Source organism: Onychostoma macrolepis, chromosome 08, assembly GCF_012432095.1.
Source record: "Onychostoma macrolepis isolate SWU-2019 chromosome 08, ASM1243209v1, whole genome shotgun sequence".
Classification (NCBI taxonomy): Eukaryota; Metazoa; Chordata; class Actinopteri; order Cypriniformes; family Cyprinidae; genus Onychostoma; species Onychostoma macrolepis.
In genome coordinates, this window is record NC_081162.1 from 11,348,672 (window position 1) to 11,371,061 (window position 22,390).

The window sequence follows — 22,390 nt, forward strand, 5'->3', positions numbered from 1 at the left end:
ACACAGTGGTCTGAATGAAAGTCTTGTGTAGAATAGTGTTATAAGTGGTGCCAAAAACAAAGTGTGCTTTAAGAAGTTTGTTCACCAAAAATCAGAATTCTCATTAATTACTCACCCTCATATCATTCCAAACCTATAAGACTTTTGTTCATTTTCGGAACACAAATGAAGATATTTTTAATGAAATCTGGCACACTTCTATCCTTTCATCAACAGCCTATAACTACAACTTTCAAGGCCCGGAAAGGCGTTAAAGACATCATTAAATTAACCTGTGTTTTATTAAGCAACACGAGCGCTTTGTTTGCACGAAGAAGAAAAAAATAATAATAATTTACCACTTTATGAAAGTATTAATCCCTGACAAGCGTACACAAGAGCACGACGACGGATGAGAGTTTTGTTGAAATTAAAGCAGACGTTGTGAATGCATGCATAAAATTGAGGTTAAACCAGTGGAGTCACATGATAACTTTAATGATGTCATTACTACCTTTCTGGGCCTTGAATGTGCTAGCTTGCGTGGACTCTCAATGTAAGGACAGAAATCTCTCAGATTTCATTAAAATATCTTCATTGGTGTTTTGAAGATGAACGAAAGTCTTACAGGTTTGGAACGACATGAGGGTGAGTAAATGATGACAATTTTCATTTTTGGGTAAAGGCATCAAGAGAAGAGACTGACTTGCATGGAATGGCATTCTGATCAAAATTGAAGTACTGGTGAACTGAATAATTCTTCCCAGAGCCAGTAGACAGGGCTGAGCACTTCCAGCGATGTCTTGAATATGCTCCTCAATGCTTGTTCCACTCTGAAAAAACCAAGCAAATTGCAGAGGACTATCACTGATATGTTAAATAAGAAAATTACAAAACAAAATTAATTAATTAATAATAAATAAAAACGAACCTTCTAGAAGATATCCCTACTTGAGACGTAGACACCTTTCCTGGTCTCTTCTGGCCTTAACAAGACACAAACAACAAAGCATTTTAAGATCATCAACACTGCTTAAAGAATGCTATATGACGTTAATCCTTAGTCACAGTTTAAAGCAACTCAGTAGCTACAAAACTACTGTGAAAAGTGGCACAATGAGATTTCTCAAATTATATTCCTCATTCTTTAGAAATGTCTCTCTGTATAGTTATGACTCCGGTGCTTCTTAGAAACAAAAAATACAGAAAAAGGAGGAGAAAAAGTGTTTTAAAATCCAAGAGAAATATACACCACCTGTATTATGGGCATGTGATCAAAACATTTAAATGTTGTCAACAATGCATTAAAACTAAAACAAAAACAGTGTGATACTTACATAGCCATTTTTGAAGAAGGTACGGGAACAAAGGCACAATTCCTCTGGCTTCGTTCACCTTCCTTGGTGGTGATGTACTGCAGAAATAAAAAAAGTGTTAAATATAAAATTTTAAATTAAAAAATGTTTATATATATTACACACAGTTATCATATATACACAGTTATTCATATGAAATATTACCTATTCTTTTCTTTAATGTCAGCTGTCAGAATATTGAGTTTTTCTTGTTTCATCGAGAATCAATCAGACCAGCTTAATAATAATTAAAAAAACAAAAAAAACAAAGCAAAAACATAAATATGGTATATAAACAATAAAAATACTACTTCAAACAATACTTAATTTTAAATACTTTAACCTTATAAAGATCAAATTAATGTTGTATTTTTAAGCATATTTATGAGTTTGCAACAGTTCCCCAAAAGCATAAGTAATAACTTATTGCCCACCTTTTAGCTCCATCATCTAGTCTCATTCCTTTACTGGAAGACCTTTCTTCAATAATGAGTGTGTTCTGCGAGTCACTGGAGTCAAAGGATGAAGACAGGGACTGATTTGACTGCGCAGGAGAAGCTTGTTACTTAAAAAAAAAGGAGAAAGATAATACATTAGTTCTGCAATATGCGCTATGCCATGCCATTAACAGTCACTCCAAATAAACAGGCAACATTTAAAAATGCGTTAACACTACTTGTAACAGCACTTACATGTACCGCTCGGATCAGGCCAACTAACTGTGTATGTCTAATAACAAAAACGTAAAATAGTTGTTCGTGGTACCGTAATCACTGCATAAGGTTAAAAAACGAAAAGCAAAGACGCGGCTGTTTTTAAATGAGATGTTCCGCTTCTTCGTCGCGCAGCATTGAGCAGTAGGGGTGGGCGGATCGATCCTAATATCGATAATATCGATACCAACGTTGGTATCAGTATCGGATCGATACTAGCCTGATTAGATCGATACTTTAGGTTAATTTTCTCTCCTCTACACTTAATATATTGCTTAATACATTCAACAAAGAATAGACATATCTGAGTGTTTATATACCGCTCTTTTCACGTCTTGTATGCAAACATTACTGCTCCTCCCCTGCTTCAGTGTTTTGTTATGCCACTACGTGACTCAGCGGCTCCAAGCGCAAGCGGATATTATTGGCTACAGCGAGAGATGGAACGGTAGAAATTCGCTGCTGTGGCAACAGCACCAAACTTATTCACCTTTTTCAATGTGGAAGTAAGCTTTTTTCATAGACTGAATGTGCGAGACTTCCACTTCATTAGGCACGGTAGGGAAATCATGAGTAAAATTGTTTATGCTATCCACCGTGTGTTTATAATTAAGATAATTCATTAAAATAATATGGTAAGAAACACCAGTTTGCACTACCAAGCAAGCAGCAAAACGAGCTGTTTTGTACAGTTAAAAATTGCTGGAAGCGGATGAGACTGGAAGCCAGACCCATTAAATTTACCGAATTTGGCCTTTTACAGTATTACTGTCTTCAACCATTAAGCCACGTTGTTGTTTTTTCTTTATAAAGGTTTTCTATCAGAGGAAAACACTTAACATGCATGCACTTTATGCTCATATCATGGGCTGCTTGCCTGCATATAGTTTGCATCTTCAGTATACTGAGTTGGCCTTTCAATATTACTTTCTTAATGCATTAGGCTACGTTAAGTTTTTTTTTTTCTTTATAACTCTTTTCTATGGGAGGAAAATGCTTAACACGAAACTTTATGCATTGCTTTCATATTCTGGGCTCCTCTGCTTGCCAATTCCTTTCAGAAAGGCAAATAATATCCACATAGCTTTAAGGTGAATGTAATATTTTAGTCATATCAACATAAGTTATTGTTAATTTTTAAAGTATAATTGGTCATTTAAATGTATGTTATTAAAAAGGGAAAAGTATCGGTATCGGTATCAGTATTGGCGATACTTGCCCTGTATTTACTTGGTATCGGATCGATACCAAAATTTGCAGTATCGCACACCCCTATTGAGCAGAGTTAACGCTAAAACCACAGCGCCATCTACATGCCTTCAATAAAGATACAATGGGGGCGTTCGACTAATTTGTCTTCACAGAACTTAAATTAATCCCGTTTACACATTTAGTCTGTCATGAGCTGAACAGTAGCAAATAGAGTTTATATAACATTCCAATGGTTTACATAGCATCATATAATTAATTCAGAGTTACTATCTAACGTCGTAGGACACTCTAAAACATTTCATTCCACAACTACATAACGTGCTGTACTTACATTCTAACATCACGCAAACCCAGGCCACAGCCCTACCGAGAACATTTCGACCGTCCAATACATACAAATGTGTCAGCTTAAGGTATGCCCCATTGTGACGTTACATAATTGAACGTTTAAAAAACAAATTAAGTAGATATACCAAAGCTAAATACAGCTGAAAATCAAATTAAGTAACATTACTGACATCATTTAAACTTTTATCATTACCACATTGAGATGAAAAAAACACATTTCTCCAACATACTGACTTGCCTATTCAATACCTATTCGATATTCCCGAGTTTAAACCAATCAAATTACACAAAGTTAAACTTATGCATTAATAGTAACACAATTATTAACCTCAAATATTAAACTTATGTTTTAATAAATTAATTAAAAGAGCTTACCTTTTGGTGCAAGGCAAAAGAAAATGGCGACGAGAGAACTTTTTCTCTGGTCTTCGGGGTTGGCTTGAGGGGCGGAGCTTAAAGTTAACAATGCAGAATTCAACTCTGATCATTTTCACCAACACTAGAGGGCATTTTTCACTATTTGTTGTTAAGTTAACTCCTTAAGTATAATGTGTGTTACCACGATGGTGTTTTGTGTTTACATGAATGACTCTCTGCACCTTCTATATATTAGTATATACGTCTGCTTGTGGCGAAGCTACCTGTGATGGAGCTTTGATTCTTCATGTGGCTTTCTCTTTTACCACCAAAACAGATTTTAATAGCAGTATGCGTTGTTGAATTTACTGGTTTACATTCAAATTTCCATGTTTGCAAATTACAGTTTTATACTGTACATTTTGCAGTTTTGTTCTGTAAATGTGTTTACAGTTTTTCTGTATTTTTTTACAAAATTATTCTGGCAACCACAGCTGCCAGAATTATTTTGTAAAAACTACGGAATTTTTTTTACAGTGCATATTTCTTTATTTAGTATTTAAATGTGCACTATGCAAGTTTTTTATAGACATAATAAAAGACAGAGCTCTTGATTCAAGGAATAGCAGTTTGCAAGAATGTTAGATTTACTTTGTAGCCATATGTTTACATTAGTATTCATAAACATTAGAGCAAAACATTAATTTTGAGTAGTGGTGCTTTTTTCCTTTTGTGTCATCTGTCTCTGTCTATTTTCTGCCTTCCTTACAGGGTCAGCATGTTGCTGTGCCCTCTGTTGCCCTTGCCTTTCTGCTGCTGAGAGTTTAATTTACCTGTAATTCAATTTCTTTAGCCTGTAATGATGTAAAACAAATGTGTCATTTACAGTAAAATGACCCAGAATCCAAAATAAACATAATAATAATGCAAAATACTTAAATGTGATTGGTAACATTTGACTCTGTTACTCATTGTCAACTCTGTTATCATTAAACTTTTAAAAAAACTAACAGAGTTGACAATAACAGAGTTGACATTTCCCACCATTTTGTGCTTTAGCTCAAGATGCTAACCCTCAAACCAGATACCACATGGCATGTCTAAAACAGAATTTTAACGATTTCCATCATATTATTGTTTTTAAAAAGTGAATGAGAGATTCACTGCAAAATCACAATAACAGATTTGACAAATAATTAATCTACTTTTGGTGTATCCTAAACATTTTGTACAAATTAATGGGAATAAAGAATGAAGACATACATCAATGCTTTCCAAAGATTCCTACCAAAGGAAGTGACATCACTTGCTGCAAGTCACATGTTTTTTCTATGAATGCTTTAAAGATTTTTATGCCTTTTTATAACTGAGGTAACATAGTTGACAAGAACGTAGGGACAGACACAAAATGTAGTTTTTTTTTTTTATTAATGAAGTTACAAATATTCCAAAAATTTGATATTTTATGCAATTGTTTATGTAACTTAACAGTAAACACAAAAATATGAAAATTAGACTTAATTATTTCATGATGATTCAAGCTGAATGTATGAATCAGGAGGCGAAGACAGTCAATAATTGGTGTAGTGGCAGTCTTTCAGTTATTATTTTCAAGACAAAATGTCCCTTAATATACATAAAATCATTGTTTTTGGTGATAGCTTAATATAAATTGTGTTATAACTCAAAACTGATTCAGTGAAATTTTTGTTTTTGAAAAATAACGCGAAAAATAACGTGAAGACGTGAAATGTACCCCCAATTCTAGAATGACCCACATATAGATTTACTGCTTTATTTATCAATAACTAAGTACCAATGCAGAAAAAGGTAAGAATTAATAAACATGATGAATAGGGTTAGGTTAGAATAACGTTCCCATAACGTTATTCTAACATTCCGCTAACGTTAAACGTTAGGGGAACGTTAGAATAACGTTCTATAAACCAGAAACTAACGTTCTATTTCCGTAAAGAAAACTTTCCTGGCTAACCAAAAACTAACCGTAAAAAAAAGTTCTGGGAACCAAAAACTAACGTTCCCAGAACGTTCTGGGAACCAAAAATTGTTAGCTGGGTATATAATAAATATAGAACTGCAATAACTATTTCAAGCATTTTGTATGTTTTATACACAGCGAAATAGCATGTATTTGACAGAAAATCCTGAATTGTTAAGCTGACAAAGTAAATAGTGCTGTGAATGTTTAAAGGTGCAATAGGAGATCTTGGAAAATGCTAACTTTAGCCTGATAGCACTGAAAGCGAACGTCCCACACTCCCTGCAGTCGCCGTCCAAAGCCACGCCCCCTGAACTGACATAAACTCAAAGAGCAGAATACCAGAGACAACATTAAATACATCAACTGTAATTGGTTTCCAATTACAGTCCTCCTATACCTCCGCCCTCCCTGCTCTGCACTTTTCATATGTATTTCTTATCGTGTCTTACAATTGCTCTGTTCGATTGTAATAAGTGTCCTGCGAAGTGGACATCACCAGATATTCTGCCATGATTCCAGTTCAAAGCCTATGCTCCATACAAAGGGCATTAAAGTGTGCCAGACGTGAATTTAAATTCTATTTATTTACAGAGGTATATTATATATTATGTCACACTTGACACTTCTCTAGTTCGTCTGTGTGTGAAGCGCAAATCCGTGAATGAATGTTCCGAAGTGAAATAAACTTCAACAGATTTCCCCTGCTCAGGGATTAGAGCGCAATGAACACTAGGTGCGTTTACATGGAGCACTGTAATCGGTTTAAAAATCCAATCCGAATGAAATTAAATATAAACACCTCAATCGGAATAAAAATGCCCAAACCGAATGAAATTGTAATCGGTTTGAGAGGGGTGGGATAAACCTTTCTATAAACCGAACAAAATTAAAATCCTGCCATGTAAACACTTTAAACCGATTACTTTGCGTCTACATCATCACGTCCAGAGGTCGGGTCGTCAGAACGTGAACGTGATGATGTCGGCAACAGTACATTCTGTGATTTGGGGACACCGACACTACAGTAGAGACTGGGTAATAGTGGAGGTATAAAGTTAAAATTTCCATTATACAGTTAAAAACACATTAGAAAGGAGAACGCTTGCTGTGTGACGGACTATCTGCTCTCATATCCGGAGTGAAAAACAGATCTGAAATGAAGCGCAATTTTCTGCTTTTCAGCTTAGAAACAACACAGTGATGATAGTGAAAGTAGCTCAATGAAAATAAACAACTTGACCAAAAGTTGCCTTTGTCATTTGTATTTGTATAGATGACAGATTCATAATTTCCGATCTGCTTGAATTTATACTTGCTCACGCCATGAATGTTGTACGAAACACGATTGTGATAAAGCAATGCTCCTTTGATTCATTGTTCAGCAACTCTTCGTAAGAAATCGTGTATTTGTTCCATTTAAGTACAGTACAACTTTGTAGTATCAGAGTACAATTAATCTCAGCTGCATTACAGAGGGGCGTATGATTTCTATGATCGCGGTCTGGCCATGAGCGCTCGAATGAACGCAAGGATTCAAATATTAACCGTTTATTCTAAGCAAGTGCAAACAGATATTAAAAATATTAACGTAAATATGGGCGTTTTTTCCTCTGGTGACTTGTTTTTGTTGTCACTGTAGGCTATTAGCATATCCTAAAATCGAAAGCACAGGCACATGTAAACACCATATCGGATTAGATAACGTCTCATGTAAACAGTTCATCGAATCTTTCAATCGGAATGATTTTAATCGGAATGACAAAAAAGTGTACATGTAAACGCACCTACTGTGTAGGGAGCATGTTAATCGGCACACAGTTCATGCACCGAGCTCACTTCTAACGAGCTGGTTATCTGAATCAGGTGTGTTAACTAAGGGAGACATGCAAAATATGCAGAGTATATGTACAACTATAATGCACACCTTTTACATTTTTGATATATATTAAAATCTACTGTAAATCATATGTAAAAATTGCTATTTTTCAGTACCGAATGGGCTCAAATGCAAATTTAAAGCTCAGTAGCATTTGAGGAGAATAACTTACAATTTGAGTTGAATTACTGAAATAAATGAACTTTTCCACGACATTCTAATTTATTGAGATGCACCTGTAACTTTAGAGACGGTCCCTAAATATGACAATATGGAAAGTCCAAACTCAAGCCAACTTTATGCCAGCATGTCAGAACTAGTTGACACGGGAAATCAACTGCATAATAAAGAGGTTGACTGGCAAAAAGTATTTTATGTATTTTGAAAATACAAAAGTACTAAGCTTAAATGTATTTAAATACAAAATACAGATTTTTAAATCAAAATAGTATTTTGTATTTCAAATACGTATTTTAAATACATTTATCAGAAATAGCTACTGCCCATCCGTGACTACAGGGAAATAACAACCTGATGAAGTCATGTAAAAGCAGGTTACCTGAGCTGTCAGTGATGTGAAAACCGGTAATTTTAATAAGCTTATATGTGAGTTATCAGTTTACTGGTGTGCATGTAAATATGCTCACTGTTGCTCTGACTCGTTTACTGGAAGCACTTGGACTCCAGCCGTATCTAAGGGAATAATGTAACGTGTTAAAAAATGACACGCTATTGCAGGTTTTGTTTGCAGATATTAACGATTTTAAACGTATTTAACGACGTATTTCATTGTACTGAGCGAATTTTGCCAATATGCTTGAATGTGCATCGTGGATGGGGTAATTTTTAATCAGCAAGGAACTGCAGGGCTGATGTATCAAATGATCATGTCATAGCTGGAGGCATTCGTAAATCCGTAGCATGACTTCAGATTACTTGGGCTACAAGTGTCTAGTTGCGTGTCTCTTTAACACAGAAACGGTTTTGTTTGTCCATCTTGTCCTACGGATTTTTGCGTGTTCATTTTTTAAATCTCTTTACGGAATTCATACACGACAACGTTATTTATATCGTGAGTAAAGGTACTGTTACTATTTGATCTATTTTTTCTATTTTCATTTGGGAGTAATTATCAGCAACAGGGATGATTCGGGAAGTATTTTGTTTCGGTCAGTCAGGTCAAGCAAAAATATATTAAGTATGATATTTAGGCTACATTGGAACGAAATGTGTTGAACGCGATTATTAAAAAAGCTGAAAAGCCTATAGCTATAGCCTATATATGTTTTAATTAATGACAAATGAGGCTGAGGTCTTTTAAAAGAGAAATATTTTTAAAATCTACTTTAAAATGTACTGTTTGTATTAATTTTGGTTCCATGCATTAAAAATAATAGGCCTAATATATAAAGATTAACGATTCTAAAATGTAACCATCAACTAAGTACTTAAATACTTAGGCAAATGAGAGTAAACAGTAATTATTTACAACTATTTATATTTTTAGATGATTATTAAGAATTTATTAAGGCTCTTCTATCTGAGCTGAACACACTTGTTTTTTTGTAAACAGATCAAAGTATGTGATACTGTGGTATTTAAATAATCTTGACACAGTCATGATGAGCATCTAAAGAGGTCTTTTCTGCTTCACGTTTTCCTGGTCACATGACCGCAAAATAGCTCCCTGCTTCCTGCTTACATCAATACCTTGACCATTTCTTTCTCTCCATATATTCTGTTTTAAACGTAATTGCTTTACTGTTTATTCGATTTTTGTAACAAATAATAGCCTACCTGTACATATTTTTTTGTCCTTTTTAGTGTTTTTGAGACTGTTTACAATCAGACATTTACACTGACATTTTTATCTTAATTCTTAATTAAAAAAGTAATTGTAAAAATGGCAACTTTAAAAGTATGAATAGATGATGAAAGCATTGTGACATTAACTAGCCCTGCAAATAGCACAACAGTTACATAAGCCATAAAGAGAAATAAAACCAGAAAGAGCAGTCTTTCTTGTTTATCATCAGCTTTCATCAGTGATTCAGTTCAGTTTGGTTTGATGACCTATGAAAAAAAGACAGTGAAATCCAAGATCCCAAAATTCATTAAATAACTAAAGCATTTTTTTGTTTGTTTGTTTTTACAAATATCTTTCAACAAATACCATTGCTTTATGAATGAAGTATTTTGGATTGTTTTGACATTTCTTTGCTTTACTCCACAGCAACTAAAGGACAGATGGGAAAAGGCTTCCAAAAAATGCTTCTTTCACTATTAATTGTAGGTATTATTGGCATTCTAGTTTTAGTGCTCATGAACAGTCATACATATTACATACAAGCTCCTCTAACAAGAAAAGCTCCTCCATCAAATAATAAATTCAAAATCCCAGAGGCTTCATATTTAATAACACCAATCAAAGACTCGGAGCATTTCATGGTGTCTGCGTTTATCGACCAAAGACTGGATGGGGTCATTCGAGTCATCGCCATAATCAAAAGAAACAGTCTTCAGCCCCTTTACTGTGTTTACTGCAGCGCTGAACAAGTCTGCAAAACTGTTCACACAGATGTCCAGATACATAGTGACCATTTTAGCTTTCCGTTTGGTGCCTCAGATGTGATTTGTAAAGGTAAACACATGCAAAATGCAACTCATGTCCTCATAACAACTGATAAGAAAGATTCAGCTGACCTCAAAATGGAATATCTGCCAATAAAAAAAAAGGCTGTACAAGAGACTTTCAAGTTTAACTTCACTGTTTGCATCTCAAACCTTTTTGGCGACTACAACAATGTACTGCAGTTTGCTCAAACGATGGAGATGTACAAGCTTCTGGGTGTACAGCATGTGGTCATCTATAAAACTGGTTGTGGACCAGACTTGGAAAAGCTCTTAAAACATTATGAAACAGAGGGGATACTGGAGATCGTTCCATGGCCTATCAACCAGTTTCTGAACCCTGCATCAGGCTGGAACATAAAGAAGCACAAGGGAGACATTCAGTATTATGGTCAGTTAGTAACCCTCAACGAGTGCATTTACAGGCACATGTACCAGTCCAAGTACGTTCTCCTGAATGACATTGATGAAATCATCATGCCTTACAAACACGCCAATTTACCTTCTCTAATGGAGGACCTCCAGTCTGCTCATCCCAATATAGGGGTGTTCCTCATAGAGAACCACATATTCCCTAAAACACAGTTTGAGGAGAGTGGGAAGTTCAAACGAGCTGAATGGAATAATATTCCAGGTGTCAATATCATGGAGCACATTTACAGAGAACCAAGTCGAGAGAACATTTACAATCCCACAAAGATGATTGTCAACCCAAGGAAGGTGCAGCAAACTTCAGTACACTCCTCTTTGAAAAACTTTGGAGGCAGTTTCCATGTACCATTTAATGTATGTAGGATTGTACACGTGAGAGTCCCACTGCAGAGGCATCTTACCAAAGAGCAACTCTTTATAGACAAAAGAGTCTGGGACTTTGAGCAAGAACTGATACAGAATGTTGACCAGACTTTGAAACTTTCAGGTTTCCTGAAGGCTTGTAGTTGACATGTTTGTACATTATTAATGTAAATATGCAAATATAGCCAAAACTGTATTTTCAAAGCTATGTTTTTGTTTTGCTTTTTACTTAAGAAAAACACAGTCATAAAAACAATGCATCTGAGTTGTTGCCTCCAGCCCAGGTTCAACGGTCAAATAAAATGCTCTTTTGAACCCCTCCCCCCTAATATTTCAAGCATAAATCACAATATTTTGTAAATATTTGTAATACAAAAAATATGCCTTGTTATGCTGTATGTATCTGATGAAAGAAAATGTTGATATTCTCGATGCACATATCAGATTAAATCATTCTGTCAATGCCAGAATGTTTTTTTTTTTTTTTTTTTATGTGGTTTAAGAGCTTCTGATTATGTTCATAAAGATTTCATGTTCATTATGTTAGATGAATTTTCTCTTTTTTTGAAATGCCATACAGTTCAGGGTCAAACAAAAAAACAGGGAAAAAGAAACCAGGGGAATACTAGAAACGTATTAACCTATTGATATTTGTTTATGCAAACTGCATATGACATTCAAATATGATCAAATGCAAATTTATTGCAACCGCAGAAGTGAGCTGGATCAAATAGTGAAGGGAAAGCAACCAACAAGAACCCATCCATGCGAACTCCTTCAGTACTGCTGAAAAAGCATCACAAACAATTGTTTGTAAATAGCTGTAATCCAAACCACGTGTGGCTGCTAATAAATTAAAGCATTTTAAAATTCAAACGCAATGGATTCCTATGCATATCCTGACATAAGGATTAAAAGGGGATGGTGTTTAATGTCAAAAAGATGGGTCTGCTTGCCTAAAATAATATTTTTTAAATAATTTTTATAATCCGCATTTCAGTTTCAAGGAGTAATGAGCAGAGAGAGCACAACCATATCAATATTCACAAACACTGCAAACACGTTCGCAATAATTCATACACGCACACACTCATTCACATACGAGAGTACACTCAATGTACAAGAATATATCAATACAACATATGATAAGTAAATATATCTAAACATACCAGTAATCAATTTTAATGTAGGAAAATAGTTGGTGATCACATAACGCTGAAACTGAAGCCTGGTCAAAATGTCAATGGGAAATGGCTTATGCTATTATTTTTGTTGTTGTTTTAATACCGGATTCATTACCACAAAAATGGAGAAATAACTGCACAACACTGACAACAAAAGAGCCCAGGTAAGATTTCAAAGCTACTACAATATTTTCAAATAATAGTAATAATAAAAGGTGCAATGTATTTATTATCCTGATGATAATTCATTAATCCAACATTCCACTCCACAAGAGGGCACATAAATAGGTGGGAATCGAGTTCATTTACTAATGCTTCTCCCATGTCCCATTAAGCAACAGTACATCCTGTGCAGTCTTGCACACTCAGTAGGGGTATTTGGATATGGAGATGTAGATAATAAAGATACTCTGGTAGGTTATGCGCCCCTGGTCTGACAGCGTAGTGGCTTGTACCCGAAGTCGCACCAGGCCGGGCCAGTCTAAAGGCTTTACTGTGAATATGATGCCTCTTCCTGCTTCGTCCTTGATGCCAAATGGCCTCTCTCCATTTTCCCCTCCTTGCTCCAGGATAGTGAAGGATGTGTGGTCTTGGAGAACACCCGATTCAGAGAAAGCTGACAAACGGGCCACACTGTGGTGTGCTGGTATGCCCAGAGGAAGAGTGAGGAGCTTGTACTGGAGCAGAGGAAAGCCTGTAGAGCCACAATCTAGTCTGGAAGTGCAAGGCCTGTAGCAGGTGCTGGGATCAAAGCAATAGAGCAAAGTATATTGGTCAATAAGAGTGTCCATGTTAGAGAAATGAAAAATAAAAAATAAAAGGGGAAAAAAATGGTAAGTATTCATGGAAGTTTAAATCTGGTTTTGAAAACCTTTTATAGCATTTTCAAGAAAAATGTAATGACTCTTAAAAGTGTGTACACATCTTTACATCATGAATTATTCATTCATAAATAAATAACAATGAAAGTAAATAAAAATATAGCTGCAAGCAGCAATTATTACTGGGGCTCAAGGCATTTAAACACATAAGGAAAAATACATTTTATTTAGCAAGTCTGATTAAAACAGCATTTTTGATAAATCCAGGTAATTTACCAAATAAATGGTTTTTGATGTTTATGACTGTTATAGCGCCAGCTTGTTTACAATCACCTGTCACATGTGCTCAGCAGGTTTCATGAAGTTTTGAGTTTGAGGCTTTATAGGATTTGGGGTAAATTTGGACAGGCCCCTTTTCTAAAGGACCCCATTATAGCTTTCCATAGGATAAATTTCAACATTTTTTAATAATTATTGGCCTAGAGAGTCCAGAGAATTGTACTGCAGTGGTTTTTTCCAGATAAACCTAGGAATAATTCGCAAAAGTAGGTTTTTTACATCTTCTCAATCATTTAGCAAACGATTTGAATGACAGCTGTGGTTCTAGAGGCAAAGTCGTCTGGAATGAGGAATTATATCATATGATATGAATATTGTGTGTATATGCGAAAAACCTTGCGACGTACAATCGCTTACGCCCTAGAAAAATGTGATATTGCCCCCCAGTGGCCGATTTCTTTCGAATTTCTCTCAGACCTTTGGGGCTGTGAGTCGAACAGGCCCTCCGAGTTTCGTTCTAATTGGCCTCCGTTGACCTTGTCTAACAGGTGCTCAAACATCACCACGTACACAATCAAATCTGAGGCATTGTGTTTTGTCCAACGTGAGCAACAACGATTCCAACAACATAAGACATTTGAGTCTGTGACTGGCGGTTTAGGAGTTATGAGTGATTTTGTACTTTTGATTGCTGTAGCGCTCCCATCAGACCGATTGGGGTGAGCCTCGGTCACGTTGTAGGTGATGAGAGTACTACCATCCCTCCAAGTTTCAAGTCTCTACTACTTTTCGGTTTGGTCTGCATGATCAGTTTTATGTGGAGATTCCTGATCTGTGATCATTCTAATATTTACAATATGGTTTCAGCACTACGCGCTTGAACCCCTAAATAAATTTTAAAAAAGCTACTAAGATAGATACTAAGATTCATTTCTTTTACTGAGGTTTTCATTCATTATATTACAAGCAAATCTTACCCTGGATTGCGTCCTCTTTGGTAGCTGGTGGGACAGGGTGTGTCAAGACACTGGTAGCCCCCCCGTGTGTTAAAGCACATTTGGTTTGGGCCACACTGAACACCTTGCACAGTGCACTCATCAATATCTATAAGAAAAGTTGATTTTCAAACTTTTTTCCACATGAAAAAAGACTTTATATACAGGAATGTGTCTCTGAGTTAATGAAAGATCTTTTTTTTTTAAATAAAAAGTGCAAAAGACTCACCTTTGCATGTTCGGCCATTGGATAATAGTTGGTATCCTGGTGGGCAAGTGCATTGGTAGCTTCCTATTGTGTTTCTGCACTCATGTTGGCAAGGCTTTTTAAATGCACATTCATCGATATCTTTGTGAAAGAAGAAAGATTGTTCCGGTAAATTAAAGTCTTGAATATATAAATTAAAAACAAAATAAAATAAAGTTCAGGGTTGTGAGTATTTAAGTCAAGTGGTTTAAATAAAATGAAAATAAAATAAATTACAAAATAAAATTAAATAAAATTCAACTCTTCGATCCACTAGCCATCCATACAGCATGTTGCCCTGCTATTGCTGGGATAGGCTCCAGTCTCAGTTTGGATAAGATAAGATAAAGACCAAACTAAACTAAACTAAAATACAAAATACAGTGTAATGTTACACACCTATGCAAGTACCATCCTTGCTGGTGTATCCAACTGGGCATTCATGCCTGGGACGACGTGAAGATCCAAGGTGCTCTGGTAGGACTGAGAGGCGACTGAGGTAAGGTCGCTCTAAAGTAGATACCAGCTGGGGCCGCAACCTGGCTTGTACACGAGTACTGTTGGTAAAGATATGCCCTCTCTCGAGCCCAGCACATGACCGACCATCACCCAGAAGGACCGTCCCTGGTGGACAAAGGCAGCGGAAGCTGCCCGGAACATTCCGGCATTGAAAAGCACAAGGGCTGGGCACCTGCGCGCATTCGTCAATATCTGCAATGCCAAAAAATAAACATGCATTAGTTTTACATAGTTTATAAATGTGAGTGATTTTAGACAGTTTTTTTTCCATATTTAGATTTAATTAGACATAATTTGACTGTGTTTATGACCCTTACCTAAGCAAGGTCGACCTACACCTTGAGAGCGGTAGCCTCGAGGACAAACACATCCATACCCACCAATTGTGTTCTGGCAGATTTGGCTGTAGCGGCACATGTGACTGCCATCCTGGCATTCGTCTATGTCTGCGAGGAGCAGAGGGCACGTCTCATTTAAAATAAACTGATTTGCTGAAGTAACAGGGTTTTAATTGAATGACTCCTTACCCACACACACTCCATTTTCTGCTGCGGTCATGCCAGATGGGCAGCTGTCAAAACACTGATATCCTCCATCTGTGTTTCGGCACTGCTGGTGTGCTGGACACACATTCCTCAAACACTCATTTATATCTGATATATAAACAAGCATGAATGATGTTATGTAAAATGGAAGCTTACTAAGCTACAGTTTTGATTCTGTTAATATCTTTTGAGCACAATATTGCCCGAGTCATTCAAAAACGTCTATGTATCTTCCACCCTTGGTGTGTTTGTTGAAATTTCCTCATAACTGCGCACTGAAAGAATTTGAAGGAAATTAAATATATAAAATATATATTTAAAGGTATAGTCTGAAAAAAAAAATATTCTGTCATCATTTATGTCAGTCCAAACATGTATGACTTTCTTTTGCGGAATACAATAGATATTTGAACGCCTCAATGGAAGTCAATGGGCTTCAATGTTGTTTGGCTCCCACTGTTCAAAATAACTTTTATGTTCCAGTTTTAGTTTGCGTGAATATTGACATGAAGGTGAATAAATGATGACATAATTTCATCTCCCACAGTGTAAAACAATGCATCTAATCATTCCTAACTGGTCCGATGGACGTCTTAGAGTCTCAGTTTCTGAGAAGTGTAAATCCTGTGAGACATGCTATTCAAAAACTCCACTAAACAACCCCAATGAACTTGTAAATTCAATATGGTTTTACAAAGTGACACTGACCCAGGCAGCGATGTCCCACCAGCTGGTATCCTGGATGGCAGGTGCAACGGTAGGAGCCTAGAGTATTAAAACACTGCTGCTGGCATGGAGAGACTGCTGATTCTTGACACTCATCCACATCTGAAGGAAAAGATTGCTCAGTGTACTCCTCTACATTCTGGATAATTCCTGTATCTAGAACAATTCAGTCTAAAGAGTTTCATTGTGGAAATCTCAATGACTTTTCTAATTGTTGTTGACTTGAGAATTGAATAAAGCTAATAAAGTATCCATCCATTATCCATTGACCACCATATTTTAAACTGACCTTCACAGCTGGTGCCAACTAAACTGGGTTTGAAGCCCAGGCCACACTTGGCTTGACAGCGATATGTCCCAACAGTGTTAACACACTGCTGGTTGGGGTGACACAAGTGGGAACCTTGGGTGCACTCATCAATATCTGAAATCACAACAGAAATCACAGTAAGCAACTGTTCTTTTTCCAAGAAAACAGAGATTAACTTTTCACTGCCTTCCAGTCGAATGTGCTAATATCTTCTAGGAACATTTGAACTTTATTATGGATAGTGCCATCAAAATACTGTATCTTGAATTTTTGGGTTTAAAAGTAAATTTGTATTAAACCAAAACATTTCTTAATATAGATCATTTTAACTAAAATTTCAACTTCAATTGGAGAACTTATGATTAATAAAGATCTGACCTTGGCAGGTGTTGGACTCAGTAGAGATGGTGAATCCAGAAGGACACGCGCAGGAGAAACCGCCCATAATATTATTACATGCGTGTGAGCAGGGAGAGTCAACAGCACATTCATCCTCATCTAAAAGACAAAACAATAACAAAATATTCCAATTACATTCAACAATAAATTTTGTTTTAATATTGGTAAAAGAATGGGGGCTTTCATAGCTAGTATGCAGTTGCATATACATTTTAAAACTGTTTGAAGTACATACCGGCACAGTAAGATGCTGTGTCCAATACAAAACCTTTTGGACATGTCTCTCCATCGCCCTCTGTACACAAACAAATCATTGATTATGTATTTTTGAATTGAAATATGATTTGGTGAACTGGTGAACTGTCCCATGGACTGACCTGGTATGAGTAAACTGGCAGTCATCTTGAACTCCAGGCTGAGAGTAAAAAAGCTGTAGGTGCTACTTATTCCTGTCAGTCTGAGGAGCTGCAGCAGGGGCCCCTGACGGTTCTCCGGCCCTTCAAAAACCACAGAATGATTGCATCGTAGGGTCAGAGGAGCACTGTCCCACATGTGATTCTGTGAGGACCAGGAATAAAGCTGCCCGGAGCCTGTCTGCACATATGACTCGTCAAACTCCTAATGAACAGACAAAAGGAAAATCAAATATTTTTCAAGTATTCATTTTTGTATGAACTATCACTTTAAGAGTATTTCTAACTATACCTACGTTTTTGGTAAATTTTTATTAACTACTTTTCTATTTTTACATTTGTACATGCTTAAGAAATTAATGCTTTTATACAACAGGAATGCATTAAATGTATCAATTGTGACAGTAAAGTGTTACAAAAGATATTTCATTCTTGGTTTCACCAGAAATATTAAGCAGCACAACTGTTTTCAGCACTGATAATAATAAGAATTCTTTTCTTGACTACCATATCAGCATATTAGAATGATTTCTGAAGGATCATGTGACACTGAAGACAGGATTAATGATGTTGAAAATATTTCAAAATATCACAGTGTTGCTGTATTTTTGATCCAATAAATGCAGCCTTAGTGAGGAGAAGAGACATTAAAAACTCTTACTGACCTCAAATGTTTGAAAAGTAGTGTACATAAATACAAGTCAGAGAGTCTTACGTCCATGAGTTTGAAGGACCAACCTGCAGATTGAGATTAGAAGTCAACAGCATAGGAGGAACAAAGCCGTTGATCACAATGTCCACTAGCAGAGCCCCCTCTGCATCCAGACCTCTGGCCACATGAGTCAGCTTTAAGACCTCTCCTGTTGTTCCAAGGCAGAAGACACATTCAATGGATAGAATCCAAAATGAAGTCCTCTCAGCAACAGAAAATGTGTTTTTGTTCCATTTACAACAACATATATGTTAATTAGGCTCTTCAAAGTGGAATGTATGGAAAGCTGTAACCTGTGTCAAACTCCAGCTGAGATTCCTGTCTGAACTGCCCTTGATTGAGAGAGAAGCCATTTTGGGTTTCTGGTGATTGATATACAGTTGTCCAGTAAATTGGGGCAAATACTGACACGAGTACTCGCAACAAAGGACCTGTAATGCAGGAAGGTTTCAAATAATAGATTCAAAATAAAACAGCAGGCTCTTACTGTCAAAGAAAGAACATTGGCCATTTAAATGTGTTGTCTGGTACTTCTCAATTATGTCTGTTTGAAAGAACACTTGTCAAATGACAAGTACAATAGAAAGGATTTTTTCCATGTTATCAAGGACCAGTTTCTCCTGTTCTTGTCAGCTGTAAGTCAACATAGCTTTGATTGAGCATGACTGATTGTACTTTCTGGTACATGGCTAAACCACACTGTGCATGCAGATACACTCACCAACACTTGGAGGAATGTTCTCTACATGGGCCTCCAGCATGCTGGTACCATCAGTTTCATTCTCTGTGATATTGGCTTCCAGATAGGCCACTCCAAACTCCTTCTCATTAATCATGCCTATCAGACTGCCCCGTGCACGCCGCGGAGACTCGCCTACACAACAGAGAAGAAAGACAGTGTGTAAGGGTTCTTGTAGTCTGTAACATCACAGACAGTCTGAGGCACATTTTAAACTAAAATGGCGAGTTTTTTGGTCTGCAAAAGTTAAGAGGAGTAATGGTGGCATATGCTACAATGAGTGCTTTTGAATATTGTTCGATTCTGGCAACAATAGTATCATCAACCATATTAATATCTCATAACACAAGTGTTGACTGGAGATGCATTTGTTACCAGTTGGAAATGGTAATGCGTCTAATTAATGTCCTGACAACCTCTGTCCCATTTAACTGCCTTATAAGTAAAAGCCTTAATAAAATCACAAAGCAGTATAACTTTTATGTATAGAATCTATATGTCATAGAATGAAACTTGAAAAAATCTTGATCTTGTGTTAAACACAGATGTTATTTCAAGCTTTTAACCAAAAGTCCATTAAAAAAATCCATTAACATTGGAACAATGGAGATGGACATGTTGAAATGCTAACTTGTTTCTGGATTTTGGCCTACAAAAATACATCATCCCTACACTCTTAAAAATAAAGGTTCTTAAAAGGTTCTTCACAGCGATGCCATAGAAGAACCATTTTTGGTTCCACAAAGAACCATTCAGTCAAAGATTCTTTAAAGAACCATCTCTTTCTTACCTTTTTATAATCTGAAGAACCTTCTTTCGCCACAAAGAAACTTTTGTGAAACAGAAAGGTTCTTCAGATGTTAAAGGTTCTTTATGGAACCATTTAGACAAAAAGATTCTTCTATGGCATCGTGAAGCACCTTTATTTTTAAGAGTGTACAGTTCTCTAATCAGGATTTAAAACTATATGGTTTCTTTCAATAAACACAGATGCACCTGGACACAAAGAGGCCTGACATTTCCTGGAATCCACATTTGGACCCTCGCACGATGGCCCGCCATTGGCTGGAGGTGGGTTGTTACAGAATCTGATTCGCTCCTGAATGCCTTGCCCACAGGTGGCACTGCACGGGCCCCACTCCTCCCAGTTTGAGTAGCCCCCTGGAACTGCAAAAACAGTACAGAATGTGAAATTACTTTAAATGCGAATCTAAAACATACAGATGAAGGAAATAATATGGATATACATGGCTCTAATAAAATAATTTACCTTGTACTTTCAGAGATATTGTTCTTTCCACAGTGCCCGCCTCACTTTCAGCAACACATCTGTACTCTCCTGAATCTCCGATCTGGAAAACACACACATTTACCTCTCACACATTTCTTTCATTAGAATGTGCAGTGGTGAGCTGGTCAAATAGCCTTTGACATCTTGAAAAGCCTTTAAAATCTTATTCAATCATTTTAGCGTTGCCCCAAAATACTAAATAATGTAGTCATTGTTCACACAAATAAGGACTGGTTACCGTGGCACTATACAGAGCCAGAGAGCCATTGCGGAGGGGATGAAACCGCAGAGAGCCAAGTATCGGCTGGCCATCTTTGTGCCACCGCAAGGAAGGAACAGGGTCGCCGCTGACAGCGCAGTCCAGCATGGCTGCTCTGCCCTGAACTACTATCTGAAAGGTGTGGGCTTCCCCTCTCAACATGGGAGGTTCTGTAAAGACAGAGTGTATGCTTAACAGTAGCTAGCTCTTTAAATTAGAAAAAGTTAGTTTAACATATTGAATTATACAGTCACAAGGCATCATTAAGAAGTGTTTTTCAGCCTTTTTGACTTAGAAGATATACCATCGGAAACCTATTGGCTTACATATTGATTTCTTCAGTGGTTGTTTTTTTTTTAAATTTACATAAACTAGGGCTGTCTGTGGATTAAAATAAGCAACAAAATAATTATAACTAAAATAAAAAGTTTTAGAATTTCAGAAGTTCTAACAGCTAAATATTCTTTAGGGTTTACATAGCTTTTCCAGTTGTTTTTGATTTACAGAACAAGGATTTCTACCCATTTCTACCCAGTACACTATTTTAGAACTTGGCATAACTACAAAATGTTGTTGTTTTAATGTTTTATTTATTCAATGACCTTTTCAGCGAATCTCCGAGAGTGTTTCCAGACAGTGTTTCTCTCTAGTCAGCCCGCCCTTCCGGGAGAATGGCGACTCCACCCCGAGGTAGTCCAGCTGATTTGGAGACGCTTCAGGGATGCTCAGGTAGACCTGTTTGCCTCACCGGACACGTCCCACTGCCAACTGTTTTAACTCCCTGTCCAAGGGGACCCTCGGCATGGACGCGCTGGCACACAGCTGGCCTCGGGGCCTACACAAATATGAACCTTCTCACAGAGACCTTGTGCAAGGTCAGGGAGGACAAGGAGCAGGTCCTCTTGGTGGCGCCGCACCGGCCCAATCGGACCTGGTTCCCCGAACTGATGCTCCTTGCGACAGCCCCTCCTTGGCAAATTCCTCTGAGGAGGGATCTCCTTTCTCAGAGAGGGGGCACCCTCTGGCACCCGCGCCCAGACTTATGGAATCTCCACGTGTGGTCCCTGGACAGGACGCGGAGGTTCTAGGTAGGCTACCTCCAGCGGTAGTAAACACCATCACTTCAGCTAGAGCCCCATCTACAAGACACGCTTGGTCCCTCTTGGGATCTCCCCTCGGTCCTGACAGCCTTGAAGGAGGAGCCCTTTGAGCCTCTGCAGTCAGTAGAGCTTAAGTTTCTGTCATTGAAGACAGTGCTCCTCACTGCATTGGCCTCGGTCAAGAGGGTAGGGGACCTGCAGGCATTTTCGGTCGATGATTCATGCCTAGAATTCGGACCGGGTAACTCTCACATTGTCCTGAGATATGTGTCCAAAGTTCCCACCACGCCCTTTAGGGATCAGGTGGTGAACTTGCAAGCGCTGCCCCGGGAGGAGGCAGACATGGCCATTGCTCTGCTCTGTCCCGTCCGCACCTTGCGCATTTAAGTGGACCGCACGCAGAGCTTCAGGACCTCAGACCAACTCTTTGTCTGCTTTGGAGGACAGCAGAAGGGAAAGGCTGTCTGCAAACAAAGACTTGCCCACTGGATAGTGGAGGCAATAGTCTTCGCATACCAGGCCTGGCGCTTACCGTGCCCCCTCGGAGTCAGAGCACACTCTACGAGAGGCGTTGCTTCTTCTT

General features: G+C 37.4%; 2 protein-coding genes across 6 annotated transcripts in view; one reads left to right on the plus strand and one right to left on the minus strand.

The window, feature by feature from the left end:
• Nucleotides 1–2,449: 2,449 nt before the first annotated feature.
• zgc:194839 (glycosyltransferase family 92 protein) lies at nt 2,450–11,428 on the plus strand. 5 transcript variants are annotated; one of them, XM_058784075.1, is made up of 2 exons: nt 2,450–2,553; nt 10,076–11,428. In XM_058784075.1, exon 2 carries the CDS (start codon nt 10,090–10,092, stop codon nt 11,413–11,415), a length of 1,326 nt encoding a protein of 441 aa, XP_058640058.1. In that variant the 5' UTR covers nt 2,450–2,553; nt 10,076–10,089; the 3' UTR covers nt 11,416–11,428. The 5 variants fall into 5 exon arrangements, with proteins under 5 accessions (XP_058640058.1, XP_058640056.1, XP_058640057.1 ...); XM_058784073.1 differs by having other exon boundaries at nt 2,502–2,605; XM_058784074.1 differs by lacking the exon at nt 2,450–2,553 and adding an exon at nt 8,324–8,427.
• Nucleotides 11,429–12,806: 1,378 nt separating this feature from the next.
• Nucleotides 12,807–22,390, minus strand: part of hmcn2 (hemicentin 2) — an 85,666-nt gene continuing 76,082 nt past the window's right edge. The window contains exons 65-81 of the mRNA XM_058784078.1: nt 20,687–20,877; nt 20,428–20,509; nt 20,154–20,324; nt 19,140–19,292; nt 18,712–18,849; nt 18,445–18,566; nt 17,671–17,911; nt 17,529–17,588; nt 17,273–17,392; nt 16,874–17,008; nt 16,567–16,686; nt 15,841–15,966; nt 15,631–15,759; nt 15,194–15,505; nt 14,777–14,896; nt 14,530–14,656; nt 12,807–13,193 (exon numbers count right to left, since the gene is read on the minus strand). Coding sequence (XP_058640061.1) covers nt 12,818–13,193; nt 14,530–14,656; nt 14,777–14,896; nt 15,194–15,505; nt 15,631–15,759; nt 15,841–15,966; nt 16,567–16,686; nt 16,874–17,008; nt 17,273–17,392; nt 17,529–17,588; nt 17,671–17,911; nt 18,445–18,566; nt 18,712–18,849; nt 19,140–19,292; nt 20,154–20,324; nt 20,428–20,509; nt 20,687–20,877 — 2,723 coding nt within the window. The 3' untranslated portion in view covers nt 12,807–12,817. The remainder of the gene's footprint in view (nt 13,194–14,529; nt 14,657–14,776; nt 14,897–15,193; nt 15,506–15,630; nt 15,760–15,840; nt 15,967–16,566; nt 16,687–16,873; nt 17,009–17,272; nt 17,393–17,528; nt 17,589–17,670; nt 17,912–18,444; nt 18,567–18,711; nt 18,850–19,139; nt 19,293–20,153; nt 20,325–20,427; nt 20,510–20,686; nt 20,878–22,390) is intronic.

Coding starts and splice junctions, on each gene's coding strand:
- zgc:194839 (XM_058784071.1), top strand. CDS start 8,764: ATGACTTCAGATTACTTGGGCTACAAGTGTCTAGTTGCGTGTCTCTTT. Junction 8,915..10,075: donor ACGACAACGTTATTTATATC/GTGAGTAAAGGT, acceptor TTTACTCCACAG/CAACTAAAGGACAGATGGGA.